Genomic DNA, 26,292 nt, shown 5'->3' on the forward strand with positions numbered 1-26,292 from the left:
ATCTATGTAATGAAACCAGTAGAAGAATAGTCTGTTCCAGTGTGCTGGCAGCCTTTTTAAGTGTAAAAAGAAGTGAAGCAGTGTTAATCGTATATAACAGGGGTGTCCAAAGTGTGGCCCACGGGCTATTTGCGGCCCACTGCTGTTTTTTTTTTTTATTGGCCCATTGCACATTATAAAAATATCATTTAACAACAAACAACAACAGCAAAAATGGAAAGATAAGCAGTAATTTTACAAGAATAAAGTAGGAGGAAAAATTTGTAATCTAATGAGAGTTGGCATTTTACGTTGTAATATTATGAGGAAAAAGTAAAGTTTGGTTTTTAAACATTTTTTAATTAATGAGAAAAAACAAAACAATGGATAAAGCTGTAATTTTGGGAAAATTAGGTTGCGGAAAAAGTTATGTTATGAGAATAGAGTGAAAATATATGGGAATAAAGTAGTAGGTGGGGGGGGTCAACAGCAGAAATGGGGGAAAAACAGCTGTAATTTTACGAGGATAAAGTCACAATATTAAGAAAAAAGGATGTAATTTTAGTCGCATAGAGTTGTAAGGAAAAAAGTTTTTTAAGTCATATTATGAGAAACAAACAAAAATTTGTAAAAAAATAAAAAAAAGTTGTAGGAAAATTAGGTGGGGGAAAAGTTATATGGGAATAAAGTCCAAATATTACCAGAAGATAATTGATGAAGATTATTTAGGAAGAAAGTTGAAATATCTGAAAAATATCTCCAAAATCCGTCTATATTCTTCTTCTTTTTACACCCTTGCTGACATGCATGCTTCTTTTTTGTGGCAAAAAAAAGCCAAAGAAGAAGTAAAAACACACTCCTTTGATGCTCGTTGACTTGAAGTTGCTGACATGCATGAGCATCCTCACCTGGAGGCAGATGTCCGCCGCCGTGACGACTCAGCAGGGAAACCTCAGAACAAAAACACAAACGTGCGCATGGGCGGCGGCGGCGGCGGCGTCCGGTTACTATGACAACAGTGGGAGCAGAGAGGAAAGTGTGTGATCAGCCAAAACACGCATATTATGTGTTTAAAAAAAACTACATATAGATGATATAACACACGTTATGAATTAAAAACTACATGTAGATGATATAACATGTACAGTATGTATTTAAAACCAATATATAGATGATATAACACGTACAGTATGTATTTAAAACCAATATATAGATGATATAACACGTACAGTATGTATTTAAAACCTACATATAGATGATATAACACATACAGTATGTATTTAAAACCAATATATAGATGATATAACACGTACAGTATGTATTTAAAACCTACATATAGATGATATAACACACACGTTATGAATTTAAAAATGACATATAATATCGTGTCACCTGCTGCTGTGGCGCTAGCGTGGCCTCCTTTGGAAAGAGAAGGTTTCTTAAAGAAGGTTCTGTGTCGTTGGCGCCACCAGGTGATCCGAAAGGTCAACAAGCAGCACGCCATCTTGGAGGTGGATGAGCCCGTCTCTCAGCTGCACAAGTGCGCCTTGGAGTTCAGAGACACGCCTCACGCCTACTTGTGTTTGTCCAATGACGCCATCGTGGTGCACCAGGTGAGCAACCTCCTGCCTATAAAATGGAGGAAAGGCATAAATGACGTCCACCCCGCCTTCCCACACCAGGCCGCTTCCAGTGTCCGAGACCCCGGCAGGGTGGTCCTGAACGACGGCTCGTGTTGGACCGTCATTGGAGTGGAGGTGGTGGACTACACCTTCAACCAGGAGGCGGTCTGCGTCCAGACCCCCATCAGTCCTTTCCCGGTGGTCAGCAGCCTGGACGTGAGCAACATGAACAACATCAGTAGCGTTCTTGCTGCTGTCAATCACGTCCAACTCCTCTCCTGCCGCAGGTGAACGGCGGGGGCCACGTGGCCATGTTGGAACTCCTCGGAGAAAACTTTGGCCCTCATCTCAAAGTGTGCTTTGGAAACACAGAGGCCGAGACCATGTTCAAGTAAGCCCACCAAACACCTCCACGACATGTCAAAGACACGTTGGGACGACATGGTACACCATCGTAATGACGACTCTCATCCCTGACAATCATCATCTTCTTTACGAGTCTTCCTTCCATCAGCATGCTGCTGTAACACACACACACACACACACACGCGCACACACTAAGTGAAAGTCTTGCCGGTGTCAGTAGACCACCATAAAAGTTGGCGTGAATATCAAGTAACAGTCTGGAGCGTTTCCTTTTCAAAATGTCAGCCAGCAGGTCGGAGTCGGGCTTCAATTATCCGAGCCGCATTCCAAACACTCTCATTTGGACTTTATGGTGGAATTTCTATAAAATACAGCAGACGTGCAGTCTGAGACACACCGTGGGCTGTCTCATCATCGTGTCTTCACCTTGGAAGGTTTTTTTTTCAAACATTGAAATATTTATGTAAGTGTAAAACATGTAGGCACGGCCCGGTTACCACCTCGAAAAAGTCACCGTTTCAAAACCACTAAAATGATCCGGCCTACCGTTTCTGCGTTACGAGAGACAGTGGAGGTCCACGTCCTGTGTTATTCTTCGCAGTCGGAACTGGGCTTCGATGCGTTGAAACCACGGGCGTGTTTTGTGTTGCCAAAAGTCGGGCGTAGACAGCAACGGCGTTAGCTGCCTCGTTAGCTTTGAGCGGCGCCGATACGCTCGGCGTATTACTCAAGTCGAGGGTCACCAAATGTGGAGATGTGATTGAAAAGGAGACAGGAGTGGAGGATAAGTGGTCTGAAGCGTTTCCTCTCCACTGAACAACCAACAACAACCATTTCGCAACGTCTCGTTTGCTAACAACAAATCACACGACCCGGAAACGCAGGTTTGTGGAAAAGTGCGACCTGCACATTCATCCCAATAATAACGTAATGTTATGAGGTTTTTTTATTATTCATGTTGTCACCTTAGAAGACGTTTGGCATCTCAGCCGAGCAGTTCACCAGTTCATGCTCAAAGACTAGGTAGGACACACGCCAGTCACACTAGATAGGACAGCTCTAGTCTGAGAACTTGGTGTAAGATCCAAGCTATTTATCCTGTAAAGGAGGAGGCATCAGGACAGGAACGCTTGGCTTAGACGTTCGAGCAAGGCCCTGAGAAAGCTGGTTAGTGACTTGTTTCATTGTTAGTTGACATGTTATGTATGTTTAGGTTACTGAGACCAAAACCCACAGCTCTTAGTCTTGCAAATGAGGTGAAGCCAGGGCCGAGCCAGAACAATAGATGCTAACAAGCCAGTATCAGAGTCGTTCATACCCAACTCAGGGAGCGACGCTTCCCTTTTATCGGAGGTGTTAATAGCTGGAGAGGATTATACCACTACTCCGCCCAGTCTTAGTGTAAGGAACCAATAGGAGGAGGGTGTTGGCACACCAATTCTGCCCACTCTTACTGTATTTAAGGCCTAGGCTACCAGCACTTATTAGTTCGCTGACGAAGCCCTTTGGATGAGGAGCGAAACGTCCGACACCTTCTTCACAGAAGTACAGATGACGTCTCAAGAAGCCTTTCCCTCGATGTTATGTACTGTAATTCAATAGCTAGTTAATTGGTTAGTTTTGTAGCTACTTAGCTATTTTACAAGTTAGTTTACAGGTTTGTTTTATAGTTTGTTAATTTACAAGAAAGCAAGTTAGTTTACCATTGCTTTACTATTTAGTTTACTAGCTAATTAATTCGTTATTTTTATATTTAGGTTACTAGTGTGCTTGATAGTTCACCTAGTTAGTTAGCTACATAGTTAATATACTAGCAAGCATGTTAGCTAGTTAGTTACATAGTTTAATTGCTTAATTGTTTTGTAGCTAGTTTAGAGTATTAGTTAGTTAGTTTGCTTGTTAGTTTACAGGTTAGTCCAACTGTTACATGACTAGCTAGTTAGTTACCTAGTTTAATTGGTAGTATAGTAGTTAATATATTTTTGGGTAGTTTGGTTGTTAGAGTGTTATTTGGGAAGTAAATTTACTTGTTAGTTTGCAGGTTAGTTTTCTAGTTTGTTATTTTGCTGCAAGTTAGTGACTTAGTTTAATTGTTAGTTTGCTGGTTAGTTTATTTGCTAGCCAGTTGGTTACTAGCTGGTACACTGGTGCTAGCCAGTTAGTTTAATAGCTAATTTACTTCTGAGTTACTTGGTTAGTTAATTATGATTGCTTGTTCAGTGCTTATTGTCCTATTTACTGTATGTCAGCTAGCTAACTAGTGGTTTTAGTGTCTTGTCCCTGCTGCTGCTGATGTTCTTTCAAGAGTCTTTTTGAGGACACCTTTTGATGAGCGTGCTCCTCCGTGTGATGGTGTCTTCTGTCTCTTGTCAGATGTCCCAAGTCTCTGCTGTGCGTGGTTCCAGACGTCTCGGTCTTCAGTGGCGGCCGGCAGCATCGGTGGCGTGTCGTCACCGTGCCCGTGTCCCTGCTCCGCCCGGACGGCGTCCTCTACCGCACGTCCTTCACGTTCACGTACACGCCCGAGCTCCACGCGCCCCCCCACGAGCGCGGGCTCAGGACAGCGGGGAGGACGAGGGACAGCGCGGGCGAGGCGGAGCGGGAGGACGACATCCTGCTGGAGAGCATCCACGAGGAGTTCACCAGAGCCAACTTTCATCTTTTCATGCAGACATAGATCCACAACGTCCTCGTCTCGCAACCACGTCAATGTCACACTACTCCACAGGAGGCAGTAACAACAAAGCCCGCCTCTCAACTTCCTGTCATAACATCATCAATGTCGGACTGTCCTGATGATAGACACCAATAAAAGTGATTATGTCACCACATCCTCTGATGCACCTTGCATTCACCACAGCATTCTAATAAGATGGAAGCACGCCCCCTCCATCTTCTAACATCTACACGCCTCCATCTTATGTGGCCAACGGAGCGCCAAGTGTATCACTTCCTGTCTGCCTGCTGCAGCTCGTTCTCCTGGTTAGCAGGACAAACATGGAGGAGAAGCAGACTCCTAATCTCGGTCATGAGGGAGAAATGTGATCTCGCGATTCATGAAAGAATCCATTCTAAACCCTTCATGACCAACACACCTTCATCCTCCACCAGACCCCCGCCCCCCACCTTCCTGAAAAAAAAATTCCTGCAAGAAGGTGGAAGGTCATGTCTAATTTTGAAATAAAGAACACATATGCTCAACACTGCATGCATTTGTCCAGCAGGGGTCCGTAGGACTCATCACTAAACCAAATGTTTAACTTTTCGAGGCTTTGCTAGCAATGTTTTATTTGACATGTCCGAATAGGACACTCAGGGAGAGAGAAGACGTGTGTGTGTGTGTGTGTGTGCAGGGGCCCAGTGCCATAAAGGAGTTCAGTGTCCAACCTTCTGGCTGTCAATCATCACCTCCTTCAGCGCTGTGATGGTCAGCAGAGCGCTGAGGAGACAAAAAGACATTCTTTGTTTTCTTGTGCGTCTCAAAACTAAGACGTCTTGGACGATTGTAAACATTGTAGACTCTGATGAATGGATGAATGTTGTTATTCACAACTACAAGGAGTCCCTTGAAGAAGCCCACAAGATGTCAGGAGGGTTTCGGTCAGGTGAGGAAGTACCAGGTGATTATTGTCATCTTTAAAGGGGCGTGGCCTGTGCGTGGATAAGATGAGAGATGCTAACATAATAGCTGCTCAAGGCGAAGAAGCAAAGAGGACGTCTGGCAGGTGTTGACAGCAGCTGTCAGTCGACATAATGCTAATTGTCAGAGGCTACCAAAGCATGCTCGGAATGCTAACGATAGCGGGTGAACTGAAAAAGACGCAAACGCATGCTTTGTCTTTTTGAACATGTTGACTTTACATCCTGTCAGTTTCACAGACAATGAATGCCTCACCCCGTTTCCAACAAGACCACCCTGCAGTCTGCACCGCCTGAACAAGGGGACATAACCTTGGACATTCATTTTATTTTTCTTGTATCGCCGCAATACTGTGATGAGTCATTGACTCTTGGTTGCCTGGTCAGCTCCAGACTTGTCGCAAAGTCACACTTTTTAAAGGTCGCTTCAACGGCACCTTTGTGGTGCGGGATTTGGAATTAGGTTTGGGGTTAGAGTTAGGGATGGGGTTATGTTTAGGTTTGGGGGTAAGGTTAGGATTGGGATTAGGGTTCGGGTTGGGGCTGCGATACATTTAGGATTGGGAGTAGGGTTACACTGAGATTGGGGTCGGATTGGAATTGGGCTAGACTTGGAGTTGGGATATGTTTAGGGTTGGTTTGGGGTAGGGTTGGGGTTGCGATAGATTTGGGGTTGGGAGTAGGGTTTGGTTTTGATTGGGGTAGGGTTGGAATTAGGGTAAACTTGCAGTTGGGATAGGTTTAGGGTTGGGGTTGGGATCAGGGTTAGTACTAGGGCAGGGTTGGGAGTAGGGTTAGTTTGGGATTGGGATTGAGAGTTGGGTTAGGGTTTGGATTGAGGTTAGTGTTTAGGGTAGGGGTTAGAGTTAGGGTTTGGATAGGGTTGTGGTTAGGGTTGGAGTTGGGATTAGGATTAGTTGGGATTAGGGTTTTACCAGCCCAATATCAGACCCTGGGAAAAGTAGTATTTTTACCGTTTTTGGTTCCTGCCTGGACCCCTGATAGGGTGTGGGAGGTTTCTCGATGCAACCTGAAAAAAATGAGCAAGGGTGTATTTTGTGTTTAGCATAAATACTAGTACTCTAGTACAAGTACTCTCTCTTGTACTTGATAAAAATGTCGGCAATGTAACTTTACTTTCACTTGAGTACAATATTTTAGACGTTCCACCTGTGAACGAAGATGTTAAAGAGTTTAAGGCAGCACGGAATGTTCCTGAACTAAAGCGGGCAGAGCTTTAGAGGGCTTGTGGAAGAGTGTGGGCGTCTTCAAGGACTGCCAGGAGGTGCCTGTGTGGAGGGTACCACCTTTAACACTCTCCAACATCCAGTAGAAATATGAATCCTTTGCAAAGATAATCATGTTGACTTACCTAACAGTTCATATGTTTATTATCTTACTTCATCACAGTCCTTCTAAGATTTACACTCATTCTTTTCTCTAAATCTTAGACACATCTCTTTCATGACCTTCCTCATGCTGCCCCCTCCTGGTCACTTTAAGCAAGGACACCTCATTTCTAAAACTAATAACATTTAAGGTCGTTTCTAAAACTATAAATATTTAAAATTGCTTCTAAAGCTCTGCATCCAGACATTTTCTATGCCACTTATCCTCATTAAGATTGTGGGGGTATGCTGGAGCCTATGACTTTGGGCGAGAGGCGAGGTACACCCTGGACTGGTGTACTGCCAAACAACCATTCACACACGTATTCATACCTACGAACAATTTAGAGTCGCCAATTAACCTAACAGGTTAACAGGTTAGGTTAATTACTAAAACTATGAACATTTAAATCGTTTCTAGAACAATTTAAAAGTTTCCAGATGATATTTTGACTGAATTTAGTTTTCCTTTGTGATGTTGACAATCAAATCAAAAGGTGTGTTTTGATGACATGCAGGTGTGTTTACACTAAACAGCTGCCAGCAACAGCGGTCATGTGACACTGTGATGGAGGTGTGGTCTTTCCCAGCTGACCCCAAAGGCAGCAGCAGCAGTTTGGACTGACTTTGGACTACTTTGGGACATTTTGTTTTTGGCTTGTTAGCAAGGGTTAACTCGCCTGTGCGCCTTTGACCTCTGACCCAGTAGCAGGACGGCGCGTCTGATGTCCAAAAGGTCACAGGTTTGATTCCTCTGCACGCACACACCCACGCGAACACAAGTAGTTAATGTCATGTTAAACGTCCTCATTATGGCTCGCACTGCTTTAATGTGTTATTGAACTCCTTACTTCCTGTGAGTGTGGGCGTGGCCAGGTGGCGTGATGGTGAAAGAGGAGTTTGTTCATACGTTAACATCGCTAACTTGTTTTACATTCAACGTGACTTTTGTGGTTCTGGCAAATAATTTCTTGTACTTCTACTTGACAGACACCCATGGACCAATCACCCCGCAGTGGGCGGAGTCATATCAGCGTGCTCACTTGCTTTCCGCCCACTGTGGCCAGAGATGTGGCTGTTGCCGTGGTGACACCCCTTGGCATCAGCCTGGGAAACCCCAATAGCCGCAGCCTCCTGCGCACAGAGGCCCAGGTGTGTGTGTGTGTGTGTGTGTCTCACTGGAAGATGAGAATTGTCCAATAAAATGTCCAAGTCGTGGACAAAACATTAGCAACCTTCACATAAAAAAGACATGGATGTCCTATGAGACTATAAAACGTCTCCAGTGTGTCCACAACGATTAGACAAGATATCAATGTGGAGTCATCAGTCAAATGTCCCATTGGCCCATTTTGAGTGGCCTAAGCGATGCTGATGGTACTGTGGTGCTTTGTTGTCCATTTGGCATGTAGCCTATAGTCTTCCATCTTGTCTTCTGTAGACCGGGCAGTCCTGGCATCATCCGTTCTTTCCAATCAAGCCAAGTGGACATGTCCAGGCTGCATGTTGTCTTTTCAGGTGAAATGGACAATGGAGGTGTTGTGCTATGCTTTGTCCCTCCCGCTGGATTGTGACACGGTCAAACTCTGTGTGGACATCTACACCAACTGGCTCCTGGTCCTCGTGTCCCCGCGAGACTCCATCCCTCTGCCAATCATCAAGGAGCCAAACATCTACGCTCAGAAGATCCTGCGGCACCTGCTCACACTCTTCCTGTCCAGGTAGACGAGCTAGCAATCACCTGAGAGAGCTGTTGACCTCTAGCAACCGCCGTCCTCTCCAGGAGGGACGAATCCGGTGTGGCCCACCAGGCCCTCTGCCAACAGGTGCTGAGTGCAGTTCAGCTGCTGGCCAGAGAGGGCACTGCGATGAGTCAAGACACCTGGGAGACACTTCTTCACTTCCTGCTTTGCGTCAACCAGTCAGTGCTGGCCCCGCCCACTTCTGCGCGTAAGTGACAGACCTCACCCATTTGTCCTGTCTTTGTGTCACATTCCCGCGTCTGTGTCTCTGCTGCAGCTGTATCACAGCAGCTGTCCCACCTGTCCATGGACGTCCTCTTCCAGGTGTGGCTTCTGTCTTGCTCTCGCTGTTTCCCGTCTCGGTCTTTGTGGCTCTCGTGGAAACAGATGATGAGAAGCTGGAGGTACCAGCTTGCCACAGTGGACCGGTGGACCCGCGTGGTCTCAGCCTTAACCTCCAGGTCAGCATCTAGCAAGGACCGCTTCCTGCGTCCGTGAACTTGTGACATGACATGACATGCTTGCATGGCCGCAGGTTGTTGCCCCTGACTTTCGGTCCAGCCTTCCCATCCTTTAAGGTCCCTTTTGAAGATGCTGCACTGATCCCTGCTGACTTGGACCACCAGTGCACCCTCCAAACCTGGTTCAGGTTCCTGCATGTGCTCAGGTATCGCTACCATCAGGTTGTCCTGAAATGTTCTTCAGACAGTCACATGGTCCCTGTCCCTGTCCCTCAGCAATCCTGCAGACCTGAGGCGCCCGCTGGTTGATGGTCCAGCTCCTTTGTCCCAGGAGGACGTGTTCCTCACAGCCATGACAGCAGTGAGCAAGATGGTCCACGCCTTCCTGGGTACTGGAGCAGAAGACATGACCATTGGTCTGACATGATCCATGATGAAGGTCTGTTCTTGCAGGTGTCAGTGAGGAGTGCTCAGAAGACCAGCAGATAAACTCAGGTAGTCCACGTGCACACCACCTGGAGCGTGGTCATGTGCTCCTTGTTGTTGTTGTCTTCCTCCAGGACTCGCAGCAAGGATCCGTTTCAGAGACCGGCTGCCTTCTGTGGGTAAGAACTTCCTCCACTGAAGCATCAAAGTGGTGACTGACAGCTGATGAAGGTTGCTTCAAGCAGGCGTTGCAGTAACTCGAAGTCCTTTCAAAGACAGACTGCCCTCCTACGGTACGGTAGGCTCCGCCCACCTCAGCTCCTTCCCGCCCTTCATTAGTCAGTTCTGTCCTCGTTTGGACAACCTTCTTCTCGTCCCTTCAGGTGTCTCACGGCCTCGTTCTGGAAGTGCCCCGCCCACCCCAGTAAACATCTTGAGCCTGCCCAGTAGTAACTCCCCCCCACCCCTACATGGTCGTCTGAAGACACCCATTGTTTCCAAGGCGACATCTTCACAGGTCTTTCCATGTCCACATGTCTTCACATGCCCGTGTCACCTACCTTCAGTGCTCGACTTCTCTCCTCAGACGTCCCAACCCCTCCATCACTGGATGTCTACCTCTGGTCCTGCACTGCACCCCTCACCCCTCAGGGGTAAGGTGGACTCGCTCCTCCGTCTCTTTGGCTGCTTCCTGTTTGACGCCGCTGTCCTGGACGGAGACTCTGCCCCTGCTGGTCAGTACGTGTACAACACCTCACTGCCGCTGCACTTCAGCAAAGCCTAAACAGTCCGTGTGACGTCAGAGAGATGGGCAACCGGTCGAGCTGAGGCCTGCGGGACACTTTGTACCATTTTCAGCTGTAAGAAAAGTTCAGAAGACATCCTCCCTGTCCACCTGTCCAGGTTTGTAGCTTCTCCTTCTGCTGGCTTTGTTTTACGTCAACCTATGTTTACACTTGGATGAGTCTCTGTCTTTCAGGTTCTACGTGGTTCTCCTGCAGGGTCTTCAGGTGTCAGAGGAGATGAGTCCTCCCGTTCTGGCCTCCATCCTCCTCAACTCCTCCTCCTTGTTCTGTTGCGACCTTCCAGGAGTCAACCTGCTGCTCCCCTCCTTCATCTCCGCTCTGGAAAACGTGCTGCTTGACAAGTACCCCAAAAACAACACTACTACCACACCAGTACTCCTACCTTAGTACTAGTAGGTACTAGTAGACTACTGGTATGTCTCTCTGGCAGGGAACAGCTGAGCTTCAAGACTTTTGTGAGTCCAGTGGACTTGAGGCGAGCTTCCATCCTGATACTGATGTCACTGTTGCCCCTCCCTCAGCAGTTTGGACACATCTACTTGGAGGTAACCTTGTCTTATAAGCAGTGTTGGACAAATGACTTTAAAAAGTACATTCCCCAAATGGTAATTGAATTAGTAACGGAATGACTCCTTTGTAAATATAATTAGTTAGCAGTGAAGGTAATTGTTGTGTTACTTTTTTGGAAAACCTTCAAAAATGTCAAACAATTTTGTCAAAAAATTTGTAGTGTCTGATGCCGTTGACGTGTTTCATGAGATTAAGGCTGAGAGCTGAGCTCGTGACGTGTAATTCTCTTCCAAAACGCTAGGGGACAATGTTTCCCTGAGATTAAGCAACTGCAACCCTCGTTGACTAGTTATTTAGCTCCTTGTGTAGCAGTAGTAGTGAAAAAAGGCAACTGAAGCCACACCCAGCTGGTTGATATTGATATCAGTGCATAATAATAATCCATCCATCTTCTATGCCGCTTAACCTCACTAGGAATGACCCATTAGTTTCTCCCAGCACTGCTTCTAAGACAGTTCTTGCAGGTAAGACCCAACATTCTGCTGCACGTCTTCAGGTGCTGCTCAGTGGTCAGTACGGTGGTGATGACGTCACATCAGGGAGTGTCCTGTCTCTGAAGCCCCGTCTCCTCAGCCTGCTGATCGTCTCCCTGCAGGCCGAGACCGACAGCACCAACATGCAGATGCTCCTGGGTCAGTTAGATCAGAACTTTGGATTTGTGTGATTTTATTCAGCAGTTGTTGCTTTTGCAGCGGCCATGATGATTCTGGTCCAGGACTCTGCTCTGCTCGAGGCTGCAGAACAAACTCAGCAGGTGAGTTCTGGTTCCTTGGCCCAATCCCAGCAGCCTGCAGCATGTTTATATTTGACTTTTTCCAGCAGCGTGCCAAACCCAGCAGAACGAAGCGGACCGCGGGACCCAGTGAGACCGCTCACAAGTCAATTGATGTATTTTATTCCATCCTATAACTGTGTGTGTGTTATTGTGTTTCCATGGCAACCATTCAGCCACAGCTGCGGTCCTGTGGGTTCAGTTTCTGCATCTGCTGACTCAGCATCTGATGTCTCAGTGGAGGAATGACTCAGCAGTTTGTCTGGCAGTGATGGAGGTCCTGGGAGGACTGGCCAAGGTGATCACATGACCACCCTCAGACGATGCAAACGATCCCAGGAAATGTCCCGCTTCACTCACACTGCCCCCTGTCCCTCAGGTGAAGGTTGGCGTGGCCGAGGCGGAAAAGAGGCGAGCGGTCACTTGGGTCTGCCGCCACATCGAGTTCCAGTGCGGCCGTCCACCTCCGCTTCACTCCAGAGACCTTCACTCCATCATCGTGGCGGCGTTCTACTGCCTGAGCACCTGGCTGACTGAGCACCCCGCCATCTTGGAGCACCAGGTACTGCTGACTCATCAACAGGCAACTAAGTGACTGACTGACGTGTGTGTCCAGGACTGTTTATTGGAGGTTCTAGAGACGGTGGAACTGGGCATTTCGGGCAGCAAGTCCAGACAGGAAGAGGAAGTGCGATGCAAAGAGGAAAAAGAACTGAATCCAGTCTCTTTGAGGGTGAAGGACGCGGCCGAGGTGACGCTGAACTGGTGATGAAAACAAACGCACCCTGGCCTCAAAAATAATTAATCTCCATTCAGAGTGTTCTGTTCTGACGTGTCTGGTCTCCACGTGTCAGCATCATGCAGGTGTCAGGAACCTTTCCGTCACCTGCAGGCTCGCTGGACGAGGACGCTCTGATGTGCGGTTCTGGTCCACGAGACAGAAACCTGAGCAAGATGAGATATTTTGCTGTGGATGCCTTTGTGATCCTGGGGATTCTGGAACAAGCGCATGGACCTGAAAACGGTGTGTTGTGGAATCTTGATGCTGTTGCTAGCATGGATGAGAAACATCAACAGGAGTGATGAAGTTTGTTTCAGACAGATAAAAAACAAAACAGAACCTGAGAATGGTTTTGATGCTTCCAGTGTCTGTGCCATGCCCGTCGCTCACCGCACTGATCCGAGGACCATGGTCACGTCACACCTGGACCCTACAGCACCACCTTCAGCCCAGAGAGGGAAGAAGAAGCACAAAGGTGAGCAGTGACGCAGGAGAAGAGAAGAACTGCTAATCATGTTTCAGACTCTTTCCGTTGAGCTGCAGCGTGACGGTGAAGCCCGGGAAGACGCTGGGACGTCATGTGGTGTCAAACTTCAGCCACTTCCTGAAAACGTCAGCAAAGCTCCTTCTGTAAAAGCTGACCTGAGCATTCCAGACCTGCTGGGGAGCGTCACTGAGCAGGTGAGACGTTAGTACCTGCTGGGTGGACGCAGAACTTTCTCGGAAATGAGTACACTCAGTTCCTTATCTGTCAGATACTGTTTGAGCGTCTCAGAGTGGCCGTGCAGAGACAGCAGCAGGTGGAGGATCAGCTGCAGGTGAGCAGCCGGACGGTTGCCATGACAACTTGTTTGCCGCCGCCTCCTGCCGCTCACTTCCAGACGGCAAGACTCTTCCTGTCCCAGATGGGTCTGCTGACCCCCGAGACCCTCAAGGTACATATTAAAGACTTGTCTCTCATCTGTTGTCTCAACTGGACGTCTCATCCGTCAACTTTGTAGGATCCAGTTACCGGAGGGATGCCCGCTCAGTTAGCATCTCTGGACCCGTCTCTGCCAGGCTTCTTCGAGGATCTGAGACGTTTGGACCAGCTTCCATCCAGAAACCGTGACACCATCTTTGTCTTCTACGTGAGGGCAGGACAGAAGGCAGCTGCTGAGGTCACTACGCACCTTTTAGTCAGTTTGAGTCACAACCATGGACCAAAGCAGTTTTCCCTTTGTAGATTCTGAGGAACGTGGAGTCCAGCCGCAACGTCTCGTCTCACTTCCTGGACTTCCTGTCAAGTCTGGGCTGGCCCTCGAGGGCGGGACATGGCCAGGAGGGCGTGACCAGCACATGTACTCCAGGTGGGTGTCTGACCACATGGAGAGGTTCAAGGTTACCTGAGGTCATTTTCATGGGCCGTCTCCCAGAATTCCTTGCAGTGCTCGGTGAGAGCGGAGGGCGAGTCTTTGATGGAGATACGTTTGTCCTGAAGTACGCCGACGCTCTGACAGACATCACCTTCATTGTTCCCTCATCATCATCACATGGTCATACCCTCATTTGTTCAATGAACAGAAAAAAAGAAGACATTCTTGACTGTGATGTTTTTCTACTTCCAGCTAATTGGTCAAAGCGCAGGAAGGAGGCGGGTCATTCAGAGGTCAGCCCGGCCTGCCATAAAAGTACTTCCTGTTGTTTTTTTTCTCACTGCTCTGTTTGTCCAGAGGTCCACGGCTGAAGGTGTGAGATGTCTTCATGTGGCTTCGTCACTGCTGATTGTTTGGCTGGAACGCTCGGAGGACATCGGTACGCAGGAAGAGTTTTTCTACAAAAAGAAGTCATTCCAAGCCATGACGTGATGTGTGCCTTTCAGAGTCGTTTCCCCTGTGCCAGCTGCTGTCGCTCAACAAAGCAGAAGCTGAGAGCAGGTAACATCTGACTTTCAGCATATTTGTGCATATATATTAAATATAATCCATACGAAAGAAAACCGAATGCATTGTGCAGAGAGATGGCAGTAAACGTAGCTGCAAGTTGTGTTAACATATCACATACACACAATGTTACAATTGGCTTGTGATCAATTTCATAGTAAGCCTAAAGCGTTCCACGTTTAAGTCCTGGCACAAACTTGGTGATATCTTCAGGCTAAAGTTACTTTTGTTGTGCTAACATCAATTCATTAGCTTACGTGTGTGTTACTGTTGCGTGACTTTATAACAGGCAGGGATTTTTGACAGCAAATGTAATGTTGAAACATGGATGTGGAGACAAATGTAGCATTTCAGACCTGTTGTTGTTCCCCATGTGTTTTAATGAACATTACATTTGCCTTCTGTAATGTTAGCATCATGTTTTGCCGTGTTTACATTCAGTGACGGTGTGGCCATCTCTTTGTGTGGTCACGTTTTATCAGCAGGTTGCGATATGTTAAACTGGTGGAGTTTGTGTGCTGTGTTATCATGCATAGAGCCTGCTGGCTTTGGGCCATACAGCATGCTGCCCCAGCCATGACCTGTGGTGTTTATGGCGCACTTACAATATAGTTTGGACACACACACGCAAAACAGACCCGATAAAGACATTATAATTTTGGCCATTGCTCAGAAAGAAAGAAAAGTCAGAAGGTTTCAGTACTGTGTGGATGCCAGTCAAGTGGTTAACAACCTATCAAAACCTATGTTTGTTTTGCTTGTTTGATGGTTAAGGCCATTATATTTTTTTTACATGCTAGTCTTTTGTCAAAATGATGTGCTGAAACACATGATGTGCAGAATAAATACCTGTGTAATATGTATATAATGCATACACATACATGTGTGTATATTATGATTTTTAAGATATGCTATACCTACATTTGATTTTGTATTCACCTGTAGACCTTTAGAGGTGTAATTTGTATACAGAGAGAGAGTAATTGTATCCCCTCTTTGTTTTTTTCCTCAGCCAATTTCCAATACTTAGACAAATTATTTTTTTATTTTTAATTTATTGTACAAAAACTAGACGAAAACGTTTTTAATTCTTGTTGACTAAAACGTTTGTAGTTCCCTGCACACGGGAAGCGACGGGCGGCCGTGGCTAGTCTCCCACAGTTTTGATTGGCTGTCAGATTTGGAGGGATTTGAGTGTGTCAAAGTAGTTCAGAAGAGGAAAAGCGGCTGGTGTTGATCGTGTACGCTTGCTAATAAAGGAGATTGCTTGAAGATAAACTTACATAAATGTCCGTGTAAATTAATGTAAACTTACCTGATACGTTTACACGCAGGTTCCCATGCAGCTTCTTTTTTTATTTATATCTCTATATGCTTTTTTAGAAATGTCAAATATACGTCTTCATTTCTTCCATGTTTAACTGCGAGAGAGTACGGAATGGCATCCTGTCCGCTCATTGGTCAATCAATGAAACTCACGCTGATTGGTCCTCGTCTGGGCGACAGCGATGAAAGTTGAACATTTTTCAACTTCCTGGGATCGCGTCGCAAGCCAGCGTGTGCACGATGACATGCACGAGCACAAAATGTAACATGGACGTATTTCGACCGTGACTCGCGACAATCGCCCTGTGGTGCAGGTTCCTTTGAAAAGGAAAAGGAACTGTGCTCCTCAAGGGGGTGACTGTAAACATGAGACGAAAACACACCACCTTGTGGATAGGACTGGGATTGCATTTAGTGACCAATCAAACGAGTATGTTTCCCCCTGCTGTTTGCAGTGTGACATTGCACTAGCTTGTTCTTGTAATGACATCTGTCTGTCAGTGTCTCCCATGTCCAGATCATCTTCATCCGTCGTCTCAAAAGCGGGCTCTTCCACATCACCGTCCGCGAAAAGTCCAGCAGCAAGTTGAGTCTTGTTCTTCCGCTGCTCAGCGGGAGCGTGCTCAGCAAACGCTGTCTGGGTCTGTCTGTCCCACTTGTCTTTCTCCGTCCCTGTCCCCCGTCCTCTGTCCTCATGTTTCTCTGTCGTCAGGTGTGTCAGTCAGAGAGATGGCGATCAATTGTTGCCGTCGACGACAGTTGTGGAGTGACTCCGCCCCCACGCCACATGTCAGAAGGAAGCAGATGATCAGTGACATCATCTCTCGGTACCGCTGCCGCCACTCTGAGCCCGCTTTCTACAGCGCCCTGTTCCACGACCCCTGACCTCGACCACCAGCTTCACTGTTGCCGTGGCAACGCAAAGACTGCTGTTTTAGAACACATTTTTGAACACACTCAATAACATGATCGATCAGTGCCAGTGATGAGCAATAAAAACAACCTGACGTGCTGATTGGTCCTCTGCTTTATGACATCATCACATTCGTCCTCACCTCTTCTCCTCAATCCTGTTTCCTCTTCCTACCTCCTCTCCTCTCTCTCCCTATCTCCTCTGTTCCTTCAGTGGTTGTCAAGGTAACCACGAGCTGTTGCCATGGTGACTGAGGGTAGGCCATTCATTAATCATGACAAACGCGCACACGATCTCGTAGATCAAATAGATCATTTGATCAATGGGATTTTTTTTGGCAGTCAGCTGGATCGATACCCCGCCGGTGACGTCATTCTGCTTCCTGTCTGCGCGGGAAGTCGCTGAGGTGGAGACAAAATAATCTGCTGATCAGCAGCTTGTTTGTCTCCTCAGCATCTCATCTCATCCTCCCTTCTCCTCCCCGGCCGAGCAGCGATGCTCCAAGCGGACCGGGCCGCCGTCAGAGGAGTGTCCGCCGGCTGACAGTGAACATCGAGTTCGTCTCTCTCCGTCATGGTGCAAAAGTCGCGTAACGGCGGCGTGTTCCCCGGAGCCCAGGCCGACCAAAAGAAGCTGAAGGTCGGTTTCGTGGGTCTGGAGGCCGGGGGGACCGAATCCAGCAGGGACGGAGCGCTACTCATTGCAGGTGAAAACCCAGTCCGCTGGTTCGGGCATTGTCGTGACGTCACAAGACGATAAGATGGCAGTAAACAAAGAGAGCGTGTATTTGAACCAGCAAGTACCAAGACTGGATGATGGCAGCTGATTAGCTTTTCACACAATTGTAGGAAATGTTTTCTATCCTCCTGTAGTGGCACAGAAGTGAAAATAAGAATAAATGAATGATATGAAATAAATGTAATAAGCATTGACTGATAACAGTTGTGATGCATTCGCACTTTAAACCAACTCTAGTTTGCGCTGCTAATACGGTCGGACTCTGGTCGTGAGTGAGGCAATGTGACCACCGACCAAAACGGCGGATATGATGTCACCGAATGTGAGCAAAACCAGGCCATGGTTGACTGAAAGTAATGAAAAAATCAATGAAATGTAAGCCAGAAGCAGAAACACAGTCGTGAAACATCATTGATGAAGGTGGGTTGATCGCTACAGAAACTCTGACTCTCCAGGAACATTTCTGGCAATCTTCATGCAATTTATATCTACTTTTTCCATCAAAGAAATAAAAGTCCTACGATCATGTGTGACGGAGAAGACCGAGTTTCATCACATGATGCACGGCTTATATAAAGTGACCTCGAAGTATCTTTTTATGTTTGGTCTGGACCACAGTACCGGACTTTGAGTGTGAACGCAAGCCTGAGTTATGTCTTGTTTATCTTTGTTGTTTGACAACACAAATGATTGCTCTTCTTTGTTTGTTTTGAGGAGCTGATGAAGGACCTCGCCGGCAGCGCAGCAGCGTCTCTGGAGGAGGCAAGAAGCCCCCCAAAAGAAACGCCCTCTACAGGCGGCTGCAGAACTTCCTATACAACGTCCTGGAGAGACCTCGAGGCTGGGCCTTCATCTATCACGCCTACGTGTGAGTCCTGGATCAATAAGTCCTCACATTTCACATCTTTCCCCGGAAACGCTGATCACATGCACAAAGATAAGATGTTTCCTGTCTCAGGAGTCTTCTTCCTGTCCTTGTAGGTTCCTCCTGGTTTTCTCCTGTCTGGTTCTGTCCGTCTTCTCCACCATCCGAGAGTACGAGAAGAGCTCAGAGGATGCTCTCTACATCCTGGTAACGTCCATCAGCACCATCAATCTATCATTCTCTGACCCAGAGGATGGCGTTCTTGTCGTCCACAGGAAGTGGTGACCATCGTGGTGTTCGGGGTGGAGTACATGGTTCGCATCTGGGCCGCGGGGTGCTGCTGTCGCTACCGGGGCTGGAGAGGTCGACTTAAATTTGCCAGGAAACCGTTCTGCGTCATCGGTGAGTGCCGACACTCGCGTGACTCACACAGCGGAAGATGGCGCCGACTGACCCGACCTCTTGTCCGACCGCAGACATCATGGTGCTGATTGCGTCCATATCCGTGCTGGCCGCGGGGACGCAGGGAAACGTCTTCGCCACCTCGGCCATCCGCTCGCTGCGTTTCCTTCAGATTCTCCGAATGATCCGAATGGACCGGCGGGGAGGAACATGGAAGTTGCTTGGCTCGGTGGTGTACGCCCACAGCAAGGTAACCTCTCAACTTTGACCCCGTCCCAGCAGGTCACACCGAGGCTGTGTGTCAACTGGCGTACTTGTGCACTCACACTTAGTCTTTTGAGTGCATGAGTGCGTTCAAAATGCAATACACGGATGTTGTACTCAAAACGAGTGCACTGCACCCTTAATAGTTGCGATTTAGGCTTCATAGAGGAAGGGGAGGGACCAACTCCAGTGGTTGCAATTTACCATCAAAAAGGAGAGAAGAAGAAAACGCAAGTAAATATTGCCACTGTCAGTGCAGTGCTAGTTAGTGCGCAACGACTGTAATGGATTTGGTACAGTACTACACTGTCAAAATATGTAATATGCCCGGGAAAGGGTGGAGTGCCATCCCCGGGTCCGGGATGAGATCTACCCCAAGCGGAGGAGTTTAAGTACCTCTGGGTCTTATTCACATGTGAGTGGAGGAAGGAACGTGAGATCGACAGGCGGATTGGTGCGGCGTCTGCAGTGATGCGGACTCTGCATCGGTCCGTTGTGGTGAAGAGGGAGCTGATCTGAAAGACAAAGCTCTCAATTTACCGGTGGAGCTGCGTTCCTACCCTCACCTGTGGTCATGAGCTTTGGGTAACGACCAAAAGGACAAGATCGTGGGCCCAAGCAGCTGAAATGAGTTTCCTCCGCTGGCTGGCTGAGCTCTCTCTTAGAGATAAGGTGAGAAGCACTGTCATCCGGGAGAAACTCGGAGTAGAACCGCTGCTCTTCCGCATTGACAGGAGCTAGATGAGGTGGCTCGGGCATCTGCTCAAGATGCCTCCCGGAGGCCTCCCTGGGGAGGCGTTCAGGGCGCGTCCTACTGGTAGGAGGCCTCGGGTAACACCCAGGACACGTTGGAGAGACTATGTCTCTCAACTGGCCTGGGAACGCCTCGGGATCCACCAGGAGGCGCTGCTTAGGCTGCTGCCCCTGCGACCCAACGTCAGATAAGTGGAAGAAAATGGATGGATGGATACACTGTCAAAATGTGCACACTCAGGAACAGTACACAGGACATAATATACTTATTAAAGTGTACTGAAGCAAGTATTCTATTTAAGACACAGCCAATGAGAATAAGCTCGTACTCCACATCGCACAGTGGCAACGTCTTTAATATTTAAAAAAACACCGACTGTGTGTGTGTGTGTGTGTGTGTGTGTGTGTGCAGGAGCTGATCACTGCCTGGTATATCGGCTTCCTGTGTCTCATCCTGGCCAGCTTTCTGGTTTATTTGGCTGAGAAAGAAGACAACGAGCAGTTTGAGACGTACGCTGACGCCCTCTGGTGGGGACTGGTGAGACTCAAATGTCACGCGACCAACAGTGGACCGTGTCCTCTAATGCCAAACATGCCACCATATCAAAGATGCCATCTCGTTGGTCTTCGTCTCCGTCAGATCACCTTGACAACCATCGGTTACGGAGACAAGTTCCCCATCACCTGGAATGGACGTCTGCTGGCAGCGACCTTCACTCTCATTGGAGTGTCCTTCTTTGCTCTTCCAGCTGTAAGTGTGTGTGTGTGTGTGTGTGTGTGTGTGTGTGTGTGTGTGTGTGTGTGTGTGTGTGTGTGAGAGAGACCTGCGTTAGCCTGGTGACTGACCTGCTCTCTTGTCTGTCGTTCTTTGTCAGGGCATCCTGGGTTCTGGTTTCGCTCTGAAGGTTCAGGAGCAGCACAGACAGAAACACTTTGAGAAGAGACGCAACCCAGCAGCTGGACTCATACAGGTATGACATCATACAGGTATGACATCATACAGGTATGACATCATAGCATGTGAACAGAAGTAACCTGAGTCTCGCTCTCCAGGCGGCGTGGAGGGTCTACGCCACAAATTTGAGTCGTTCTGACCTGACATCGACGTGGGACTATTACGAGAGGACCGTGTCCGTCCCCATGTACAGGTAACCACGCTCCCTCCTGGAGACACAGATCAGGTAGCAGGAAGTGTCATCACTTGTCTCTGCAGGTTAATCCCCCCCCTCAATCAGCTGGACCTTCTGAGGAACCTCAAGAACAAGTCTGGACTTTCGTTCAGGTTGCACGTCTTTTCTGTCGCCAGTGTGAAGCACGGAGGACTTCATACTTACCTTTCTGTCCTGCTTTGTCCACCTACAGGAAGGACGTCCAACCAGAACCGTCTCCCAGGTCAGAGTCCGCAGGTAGTCTGAAAATAAAGCAAGCACACCCTGACCATAGACCTGTCCCCACAGTCAGAAGGTCAGTCTGAAGGAGAGGGTTTTCTCATCTCCACGCAGTTCGGGAACCAAAGGAAAAGGTTCTCCTCAACACGGTGAGTGGCGTCCACTAAGTGGAAGTCTTCCCGACGATAGGAAGTTGGTCACCAAACTACTTCCTGTCTCCAGTAGTCCCAGTGGTTGGCCCAGGAGTTACTCCTGGAATCCCCAGTGTCCCTGGGGGTGTTCAGGCCCTGCGTCGCTCCCCCAGCATAGATCCCAGTCTGGAGGACAGTCCCAGTAAGGTTCCTAAGAGCTGGAGCTTTGGAGAACGCAGCAGAACTAGACAGGCCTTCAGGATCCGAGGAGCCGCCTCCCGCCAGAACTCTGAAGGTAAGAAGGTCTGAGCTCCCGACGTCACGTCCCGCAAAGCCTTATTGAGTCTTTGATCCATTTGAACCTCAAACCTGAGGACACATACACAAAGCAAAGTAGGAGACAAGGAAAGGAGGCAGGCAAGAAAGTGAGGATGCTTTGTTTCTAATTGGACAGTGTAGTGCTTCACGTTGTTGTGGTGGCGGTGCTGATGCTGAGGTTGTTTGTCTCGGTAGTTCTCATAGAGATGCAGGATGAGGAGTTCAGACAAAAGAGCTCGCCAGGTTAGCGCACACACACACACACACACACACGCACTCACGCACACGTATGCCAACACACGTGCACGCTCGCCAGTGACGTGTTGCTGTTGCAGACGCCAGCCTGCCGGGAGAAGACATGGCCGACGACAACAAGAGCTGTCACTGCGAGTTTGTCCCGCAGGACCTGACCCCCGGCATCAAGGTCACCATCAGAGCCATCTGGTATGGACGCTTAGGGAACGTTCACGCCCGCTCTATTGACTTCATCGTCGCTTTGCTGGAGTTTATTTGCTGCACTCAAGTCATTTTACTTTGGATTCATTTTCATTTCTTTTTGTTTTCATTTATTTTGCTCACCCAGGCTCACCCAGGTCACCATCAGCTGTTGGGTAAGAGCAGACAGGCTGTGTCTCAATGGATTACTTCCTCAGTGCACTTCAAGAAGTACACTCACGACACTTTCTGCTTACTTCCTGAGTGTGCACACTTTCACAGCGTAGTGCCGTCCCAAATCCATTACCATTGCACCTCCTCGTCTTCTTCGCTCCTTTTTAATGAATTGCAACCACTCACCAACCACCACAAATTGCCAACATTTGCACACCCATGAAATGTCTTCCTTTATTCCTCACTTCTTGATTGGACAATCATTCAAAATGAATTTGTTAGCACTTTTTCTCGTGTAACCCCTGCTACTAATGAGACGGAGATTTCACCCTTTCACCATTTTGGCTGTAACGTGTGTACCGACTGTACTGCATTTTGCCGTACTTCTCTGAGTGAATGTGTGACACGCGCGGTCCAGCCAGCCCAGCCTCTGCACTTTAAGGGAGTGGGGCCTCCACTCGTTTATTCTACAACAGTTAAATAGGGCTACAAATGTAGATATGCTAAGTTTTATATATATTTCAAGGAAAACTGCATTTCAGCTTTGTGACATAGGTGGAAAAGCCTATTGTTAGTGTCATCCTCCAAACATTTTTCTTGCTTTTTCTTCATATGTTTTTTAGCTTTCTTGGTAAATTATGTCATTAGAATGTGCCTCGGACCAATTAAAAAAAAACACCTGGGGGCCGCAAATGGCCCACTGGTCGCACTTTGGACACCCCTGATCTACAGCAACGGCGTTATTGGCGGACCCCAAATTAATGTAAGTGATATATTTTACACTCAAGTGAAGTTGACCTCTTCTTTCGTGCAATTAGAGTTTATAGAAAGATTCATTCTACAATAAAATCCCGCACTTTTGGGGGTCCCATAACCCCCAAAACAAACAAAAATGTCCACATATCCCCTCTAAATGAGAGTTGAGCAGCGCTAGCCGACAAGCTAAAGGCTGGACCGGTCAACTTGTCATCCAGCGCGGCTCTTTAAGGCATCACGGAGTGTGAGAGGGTTACCAACATACTTCCGCACCGCCACACTAGCTGGCATCCTTTTCAAACACACTTGCGCACTCAAAAGACTGAAGCGCGCCAATTGAGACACAGCGTCCTAGCTAGCATTCATGTTGTCCATGTTGTTGTCTTTTCTGGTTTCCCGTCTGTCATGTCTTCTTTGTGGTCCTTTATGGTCCTCGTGTGCTGTCACTTCACGTCCAGCTTTATCCTCTGAGGAGGCGTCCAGGACCATAACTGTCTCTGGACCTCCACCTGTCCTCACGTGTATAGAATCAGACGTTCCTGAATCTTAGGTCTTGAGTCTTCATTTTAGCGAGACATGTTGGATTGTATGCTTCCAGCTTTGTGGGAACACTCTTCTATTCCCAGCGTACAAAGCAAGCTCCAAAAAGGCATGCTTGGAGGTGCTTGGTGTGAAAGAAGTAGATCAGGTCCAACATCAGTGACGTCACAAATGGACAGGTCTTATAGAAAGTCTTCCGAGCAGAGTGGAAACTGTTTTATCTGCAAAGACTCCTTCTAGAGACATGTTGAAGTGGTTTGAAGGGGACTTAATCCTCCCTGGGGTCTGAAGAAGCCCATCCACTTAGGAGTCCATTCCTCTCCATATCTGTCCAGAAAGCAGACTGAGAACCAGGCCCTATGACAGGTGCGGTCCAGAAAGACCAGTCCCTCCTCTGTGTTGACTTCCTACTTCCTGTCTGTCCCAGTATCATGCGCTTCATGGTGTCCAAGAGGAAGTTTAAGGAGAGTCTTCGTCCCTATGACGTTATGGACGTAATTGAACAGTATTCGGCGGGACATCTGGATATGCTGGCACGCATCAAGAACCTTCAGTCCAGGTAGAATCTTGCCAGAGCTCTGACCTTCATTTAAGTTGTAGTTGTCTGATGGTCTTTACTTGTGGTTTCAGAGTGGACCAAATCGTGGGAAGAGGGACTCCAATCGCAGACAAGGACCGACCCAAAGCGACAGGCGAAGAGCTACCCGAGGACCCAAGCATGATGGGCCGACTGGGAAAGGTGGAGAAGCAGGTGAGACTGCCAGGAGTTCTGCTGGTGACGGACCTTCACTTCACTTGTCATGTGTCCTCATGTCCCTCAGGTTCTCTCCATGGAGAGGAAGCTGGACTTCCTGGTGAACATCTACATTCAGCGAATGGGAATCCCTCAGGCCGAGACAGACGCCTACTTTGGATCCAAGGAGCCTGATCCAGCGCCACCTTACCACAGTCCAGTGGAGCAGCTGGAGAAGAGCCAGTCCATTCACAAGATCCTCCAGTCAGTAGCTGCTGCTCGACCACAACACCAGTAGAAGTTTGCAGAACTGGAGTGAAATGTTTGTTGTGTTTGCTCAGGGTGTTTCCCGGTGACGGTGTGGACAAGAGTCATTTTGGGACAAAGATGGTCCGTTCCAGCAGTTCTACCGGACACAGGAACTACAACGCCGCCACCTGCACCCCCTCCACCTCTTGGCAGCCAATCAGCTCTCACCTTCACCAGCAGGCCCCTCACCCGCCTCAGCGTAGCCATGGCAACACTCCGAGCCCGGCGGGTGACGCCTCGCTCGTTCGACTTCCGCCGCCGCCTGCTGGAGAACGACACGGAGGAAACCGTTCCAACCGCCACAGTGTCGGAGAGCGCGGGGGTACCGAGAGGTCCGAGAGGGGAGCCGAGAGCGCCCACGGAGAAGCTGGAGGTGAGGAGGGGAAGCTGGACAGCGACGCCTCTGTATCCATCCCGTCTGTGGACCACGACGAGCTGGAGCGCTCCTTCAGCGGCTTCTCCATCTCGCAGTCCAGAGAGAACCTGGACTTCCTCAACAACGGCTTCTACTCAGCCGCTGCCAACCTGGGGGACCGCCGCGGGGTGGGCGGGACCTCTTGCTGCGCCACTATTCGACCGTACATTGCAGAGGCAGAGTCAGACTCGGACTCGGAGCTCTGTGCCCCCTCGCCACACTCGGACCGCGCCTGGACCGGAACCAAGTAGAGTTGAGTGTAAAGCGAGCAGAACCAGCAGAACTGTATTAATAATAATAATAATAATAATAATAATAATAGAAATGTGAATGACAAAAACACCAGCTGGAGTGGCAGTGAAGTAAAAATGCACCAGCTGGGTTTATGTCCTCGACTTTTTTTTTTTTTAAGTCGGCTGCAACACTGACAGGGCACTTTCACTCCTGATTGGTTCACTGAAAGGACGCGCGCAGTCCTGACTGGTTCACTGATGGGATGTGCTCGCTCCTGATTCGTTCACGGCAGGGACACACTCGCTCTTGATTGGTCCACACTAGTTGCCTGCTTCTTGTCCACATGAAATACACTTTGCATCAACACACACACACACACACACACACACACAATCACTGCTACATGTATTCTTACGCTGTGTCATTGTCATGTCACTTCGGGCATGAAGGGGGCGCTAATTCACAGAACAAACTCTTGCCTTTCAATCGTCAATATTGCAAAGGCAAACAATAAGAGTAAAGCTTTTCCAGTTTGACACTAAACACTTTTATCTAGCCGATGATGCTAGGTGATCCCTTCTAACGCTGGCAACGCTAAAATTACCTCGACGGTTATAATAATCTCATATTATGCTAATTTAGCATGGCTTGATATATATTTAAGAGCGGCAAAAACGCTAACAAGTCCTAGGAACTAATACCATATATATTGACAAGTATGGAGAAATGTATCTGAATAAGCTAACGTGGTGATTACGCGCTAAGATGTCACGTGACACCAGCGACCGACAAATACGTAACATAGCAATGTCCATGGCATTATATCATAGCAAAATCATCCTAATGTATCCATGCAGCATGGCAGTCATTAAATCCACTTTCTCTGATTTAGGAAAGGAATAAGACAAACTTTTTGACTCGTTTGTGACCAGCACTGCACATCCTAACCTGGCCTACAGGAGGCGCCGTCACATCCATTGAATATTACTGTAGCAAAGTGTTTTATTTAACGTGGCTTCCATGTGTGACTGACTGTACTCACCAGTATTCTCAATAAAAGCTTCAATTGTTTCTTATATAGTGTTAACTACAGAGCTTTATTTTTTTTGTCTGCTTAACAAACC

At 48.0% G+C, this 26,292-nt stretch overlaps 3 protein-coding genes and 1 long non-coding RNA gene across 15 annotated transcripts in view; 3 read left to right on the forward strand and 1 right to left on the reverse strand.

Annotated features, from left to right (window-relative positions):
* Positions 1-5,214, forward strand: part of LOC129185917 (recombining binding protein suppressor of hairless-like protein) — a 31,722-nt gene extending 26,508 nt beyond the window's left edge. For 7 of the 8 annotated variants that reach the window (XM_054783588.1, XM_054783587.1, XM_054783592.1 and 4 more), the window contains 4 exons: positions 1,452-1,592; positions 1,662-1,817; positions 1,889-1,992; positions 4,341-5,212. In XM_054783588.1, coding sequence (XP_054639563.1) covers positions 1,452-1,592; positions 1,662-1,817; positions 1,889-1,992; positions 4,341-4,644 — 705 coding nt within the window. In that variant the 3' untranslated portion in view covers positions 4,645-5,212. Of the gene's footprint in view, positions 1-1,451; positions 1,593-1,661; positions 1,818-1,888; positions 1,993-4,340 lie in introns of all 8 variants that reach the window. The other variant, XM_054783594.1, reaches the window with a different exon arrangement.
* LOC129185918 (uncharacterized) lies at positions 1-17,065 on the reverse strand. 2 transcript variants are annotated; one of them, XR_008572161.1, is made up of 4 exons: positions 15,790-17,065; positions 6,581-6,636; positions 1,372-5,406; positions 1-986 (listed from the first exon to the last, which is right to left on the reverse strand). It is a non-coding gene; the product is annotated as an uncharacterized LOC129185918 (long non-coding RNA). The 2 variants fall into 2 exon arrangements; XR_008572162.1 differs by lacking the exon at positions 6,581-6,636.
* On the forward strand, positions 7,558-17,119 carry ralgapb (Ral GTPase activating protein non-catalytic subunit beta). The gene is made up of 34 exons (XM_054783575.1): positions 7,558-7,737; positions 7,985-8,146; positions 8,513-8,715; positions 8,778-8,944; positions 9,014-9,197; positions 9,272-9,403; positions 9,474-9,586; positions 9,651-9,692; positions 9,758-9,802; positions 9,869-9,916; positions 10,007-10,140; positions 10,210-10,357; positions 10,427-10,526; positions 10,603-10,770; positions 10,860-10,974; positions 11,496-11,631; positions 11,692-11,753; positions 11,819-11,861; positions 11,948-12,069; positions 12,151-12,333; positions 12,388-12,536; positions 12,626-12,795; positions 12,918-13,027; positions 13,075-13,233; positions 13,293-13,487; positions 13,554-13,712; positions 13,778-13,901; positions 13,968-14,087; positions 14,160-14,200; positions 14,265-14,346; positions 14,414-14,468; positions 16,302-16,441; positions 16,513-16,969; positions 17,059-17,119. Exons 1-33 carry the CDS (start codon positions 7,720-7,722, stop codon positions 16,683-16,685), a joined length of 4,002 nt encoding a protein of 1,333 aa, XP_054639550.1. The 5' UTR covers positions 7,558-7,719; the 3' UTR covers positions 16,686-16,969; positions 17,059-17,119.
* On the forward strand, positions 17,076-26,244 carry LOC129185913 (potassium voltage-gated channel subfamily KQT member 2). Of its 4 annotated transcripts, XM_054783576.1 has the most exons (20): positions 17,076-17,119; positions 17,207-17,419; positions 18,166-18,319; positions 18,433-18,523; positions 18,592-18,718; positions 18,793-18,968; positions 20,148-20,273; positions 20,376-20,486; positions 20,611-20,706; positions 20,789-20,883; positions 20,949-21,017; positions 21,098-21,127; positions 21,193-21,272; positions 21,346-21,549; positions 21,768-21,815; positions 21,908-22,016; positions 23,905-24,036; positions 24,108-24,228; positions 24,299-24,474; positions 24,552-26,244. In XM_054783576.1, exons 2-20 carry the CDS (start codon positions 17,287-17,289, stop codon positions 25,183-25,185), a joined length of 2,712 nt encoding a protein of 903 aa, XP_054639551.1. In that variant the 5' UTR covers positions 17,076-17,119; positions 17,207-17,286; the 3' UTR covers positions 25,186-26,244. The 4 variants fall into 4 exon arrangements, with proteins under 4 accessions (XP_054639551.1, XP_054639552.1, XP_054639554.1 ...); XM_054783577.1 differs by lacking the exon at positions 17,076-17,119 and having other exon boundaries at positions 17,276-17,419; positions 18,169-18,319; XM_054783579.1 differs by lacking the exons at positions 17,076-17,119; positions 21,768-21,815 and having other exon boundaries at positions 17,276-17,419; positions 18,169-18,319.
* The last annotated feature ends 48 nt before the right edge of the window (positions 26,245-26,292 follow it).

Source organism: Dunckerocampus dactyliophorus, chromosome 8, assembly GCF_027744805.1.
Source record: "Dunckerocampus dactyliophorus isolate RoL2022-P2 chromosome 8, RoL_Ddac_1.1, whole genome shotgun sequence".
NCBI lineage: Eukaryota > Metazoa > Chordata > Actinopteri > Syngnathiformes > Syngnathidae > Dunckerocampus > Dunckerocampus dactyliophorus.

What these genes read in the sequence shown, in the direction of transcription:
- LOC129185913 (XM_054783576.1), top strand. Translation starts at nt 17,287, where the DNA reads ATGGTGCAAAAGTCGCGTAACGGCGGCGTGTTCCCCGGAGCCCAGGCC. An exon ending in AAAAGGTTCTCCTCAACACG is followed by an intron (nt 21,273 to 21,345) that starts GTGAGTGGCGTC and finishes TCCTGTCTCCAG; the next exon opens with TAGTCCCAGTGGTTGGCCCA. An exon ending in GTCACCATCAGAGCCATCTG is followed by an intron (nt 22,017 to 23,904) that starts GTATGGACGCTT and finishes TGTCTGTCCCAG; the next exon opens with TATCATGCGCTTCATGGTGT.
- ralgapb (XM_054783575.1), top strand. An exon ending in AGGGAAGAAGAAGCACAAAG is followed by an intron (nt 13,028 to 13,074) that starts GTGAGCAGTGAC and finishes ATCATGTTTCAG; the next exon opens with ACTCTTTCCGTTGAGCTGCA. An exon ending in TCCCTCATCATCATCACATG is followed by an intron (nt 14,088 to 14,159) that starts GTCATACCCTCA and finishes TTCTACTTCCAG; the next exon opens with CTAATTGGTCAAAGCGCAGG.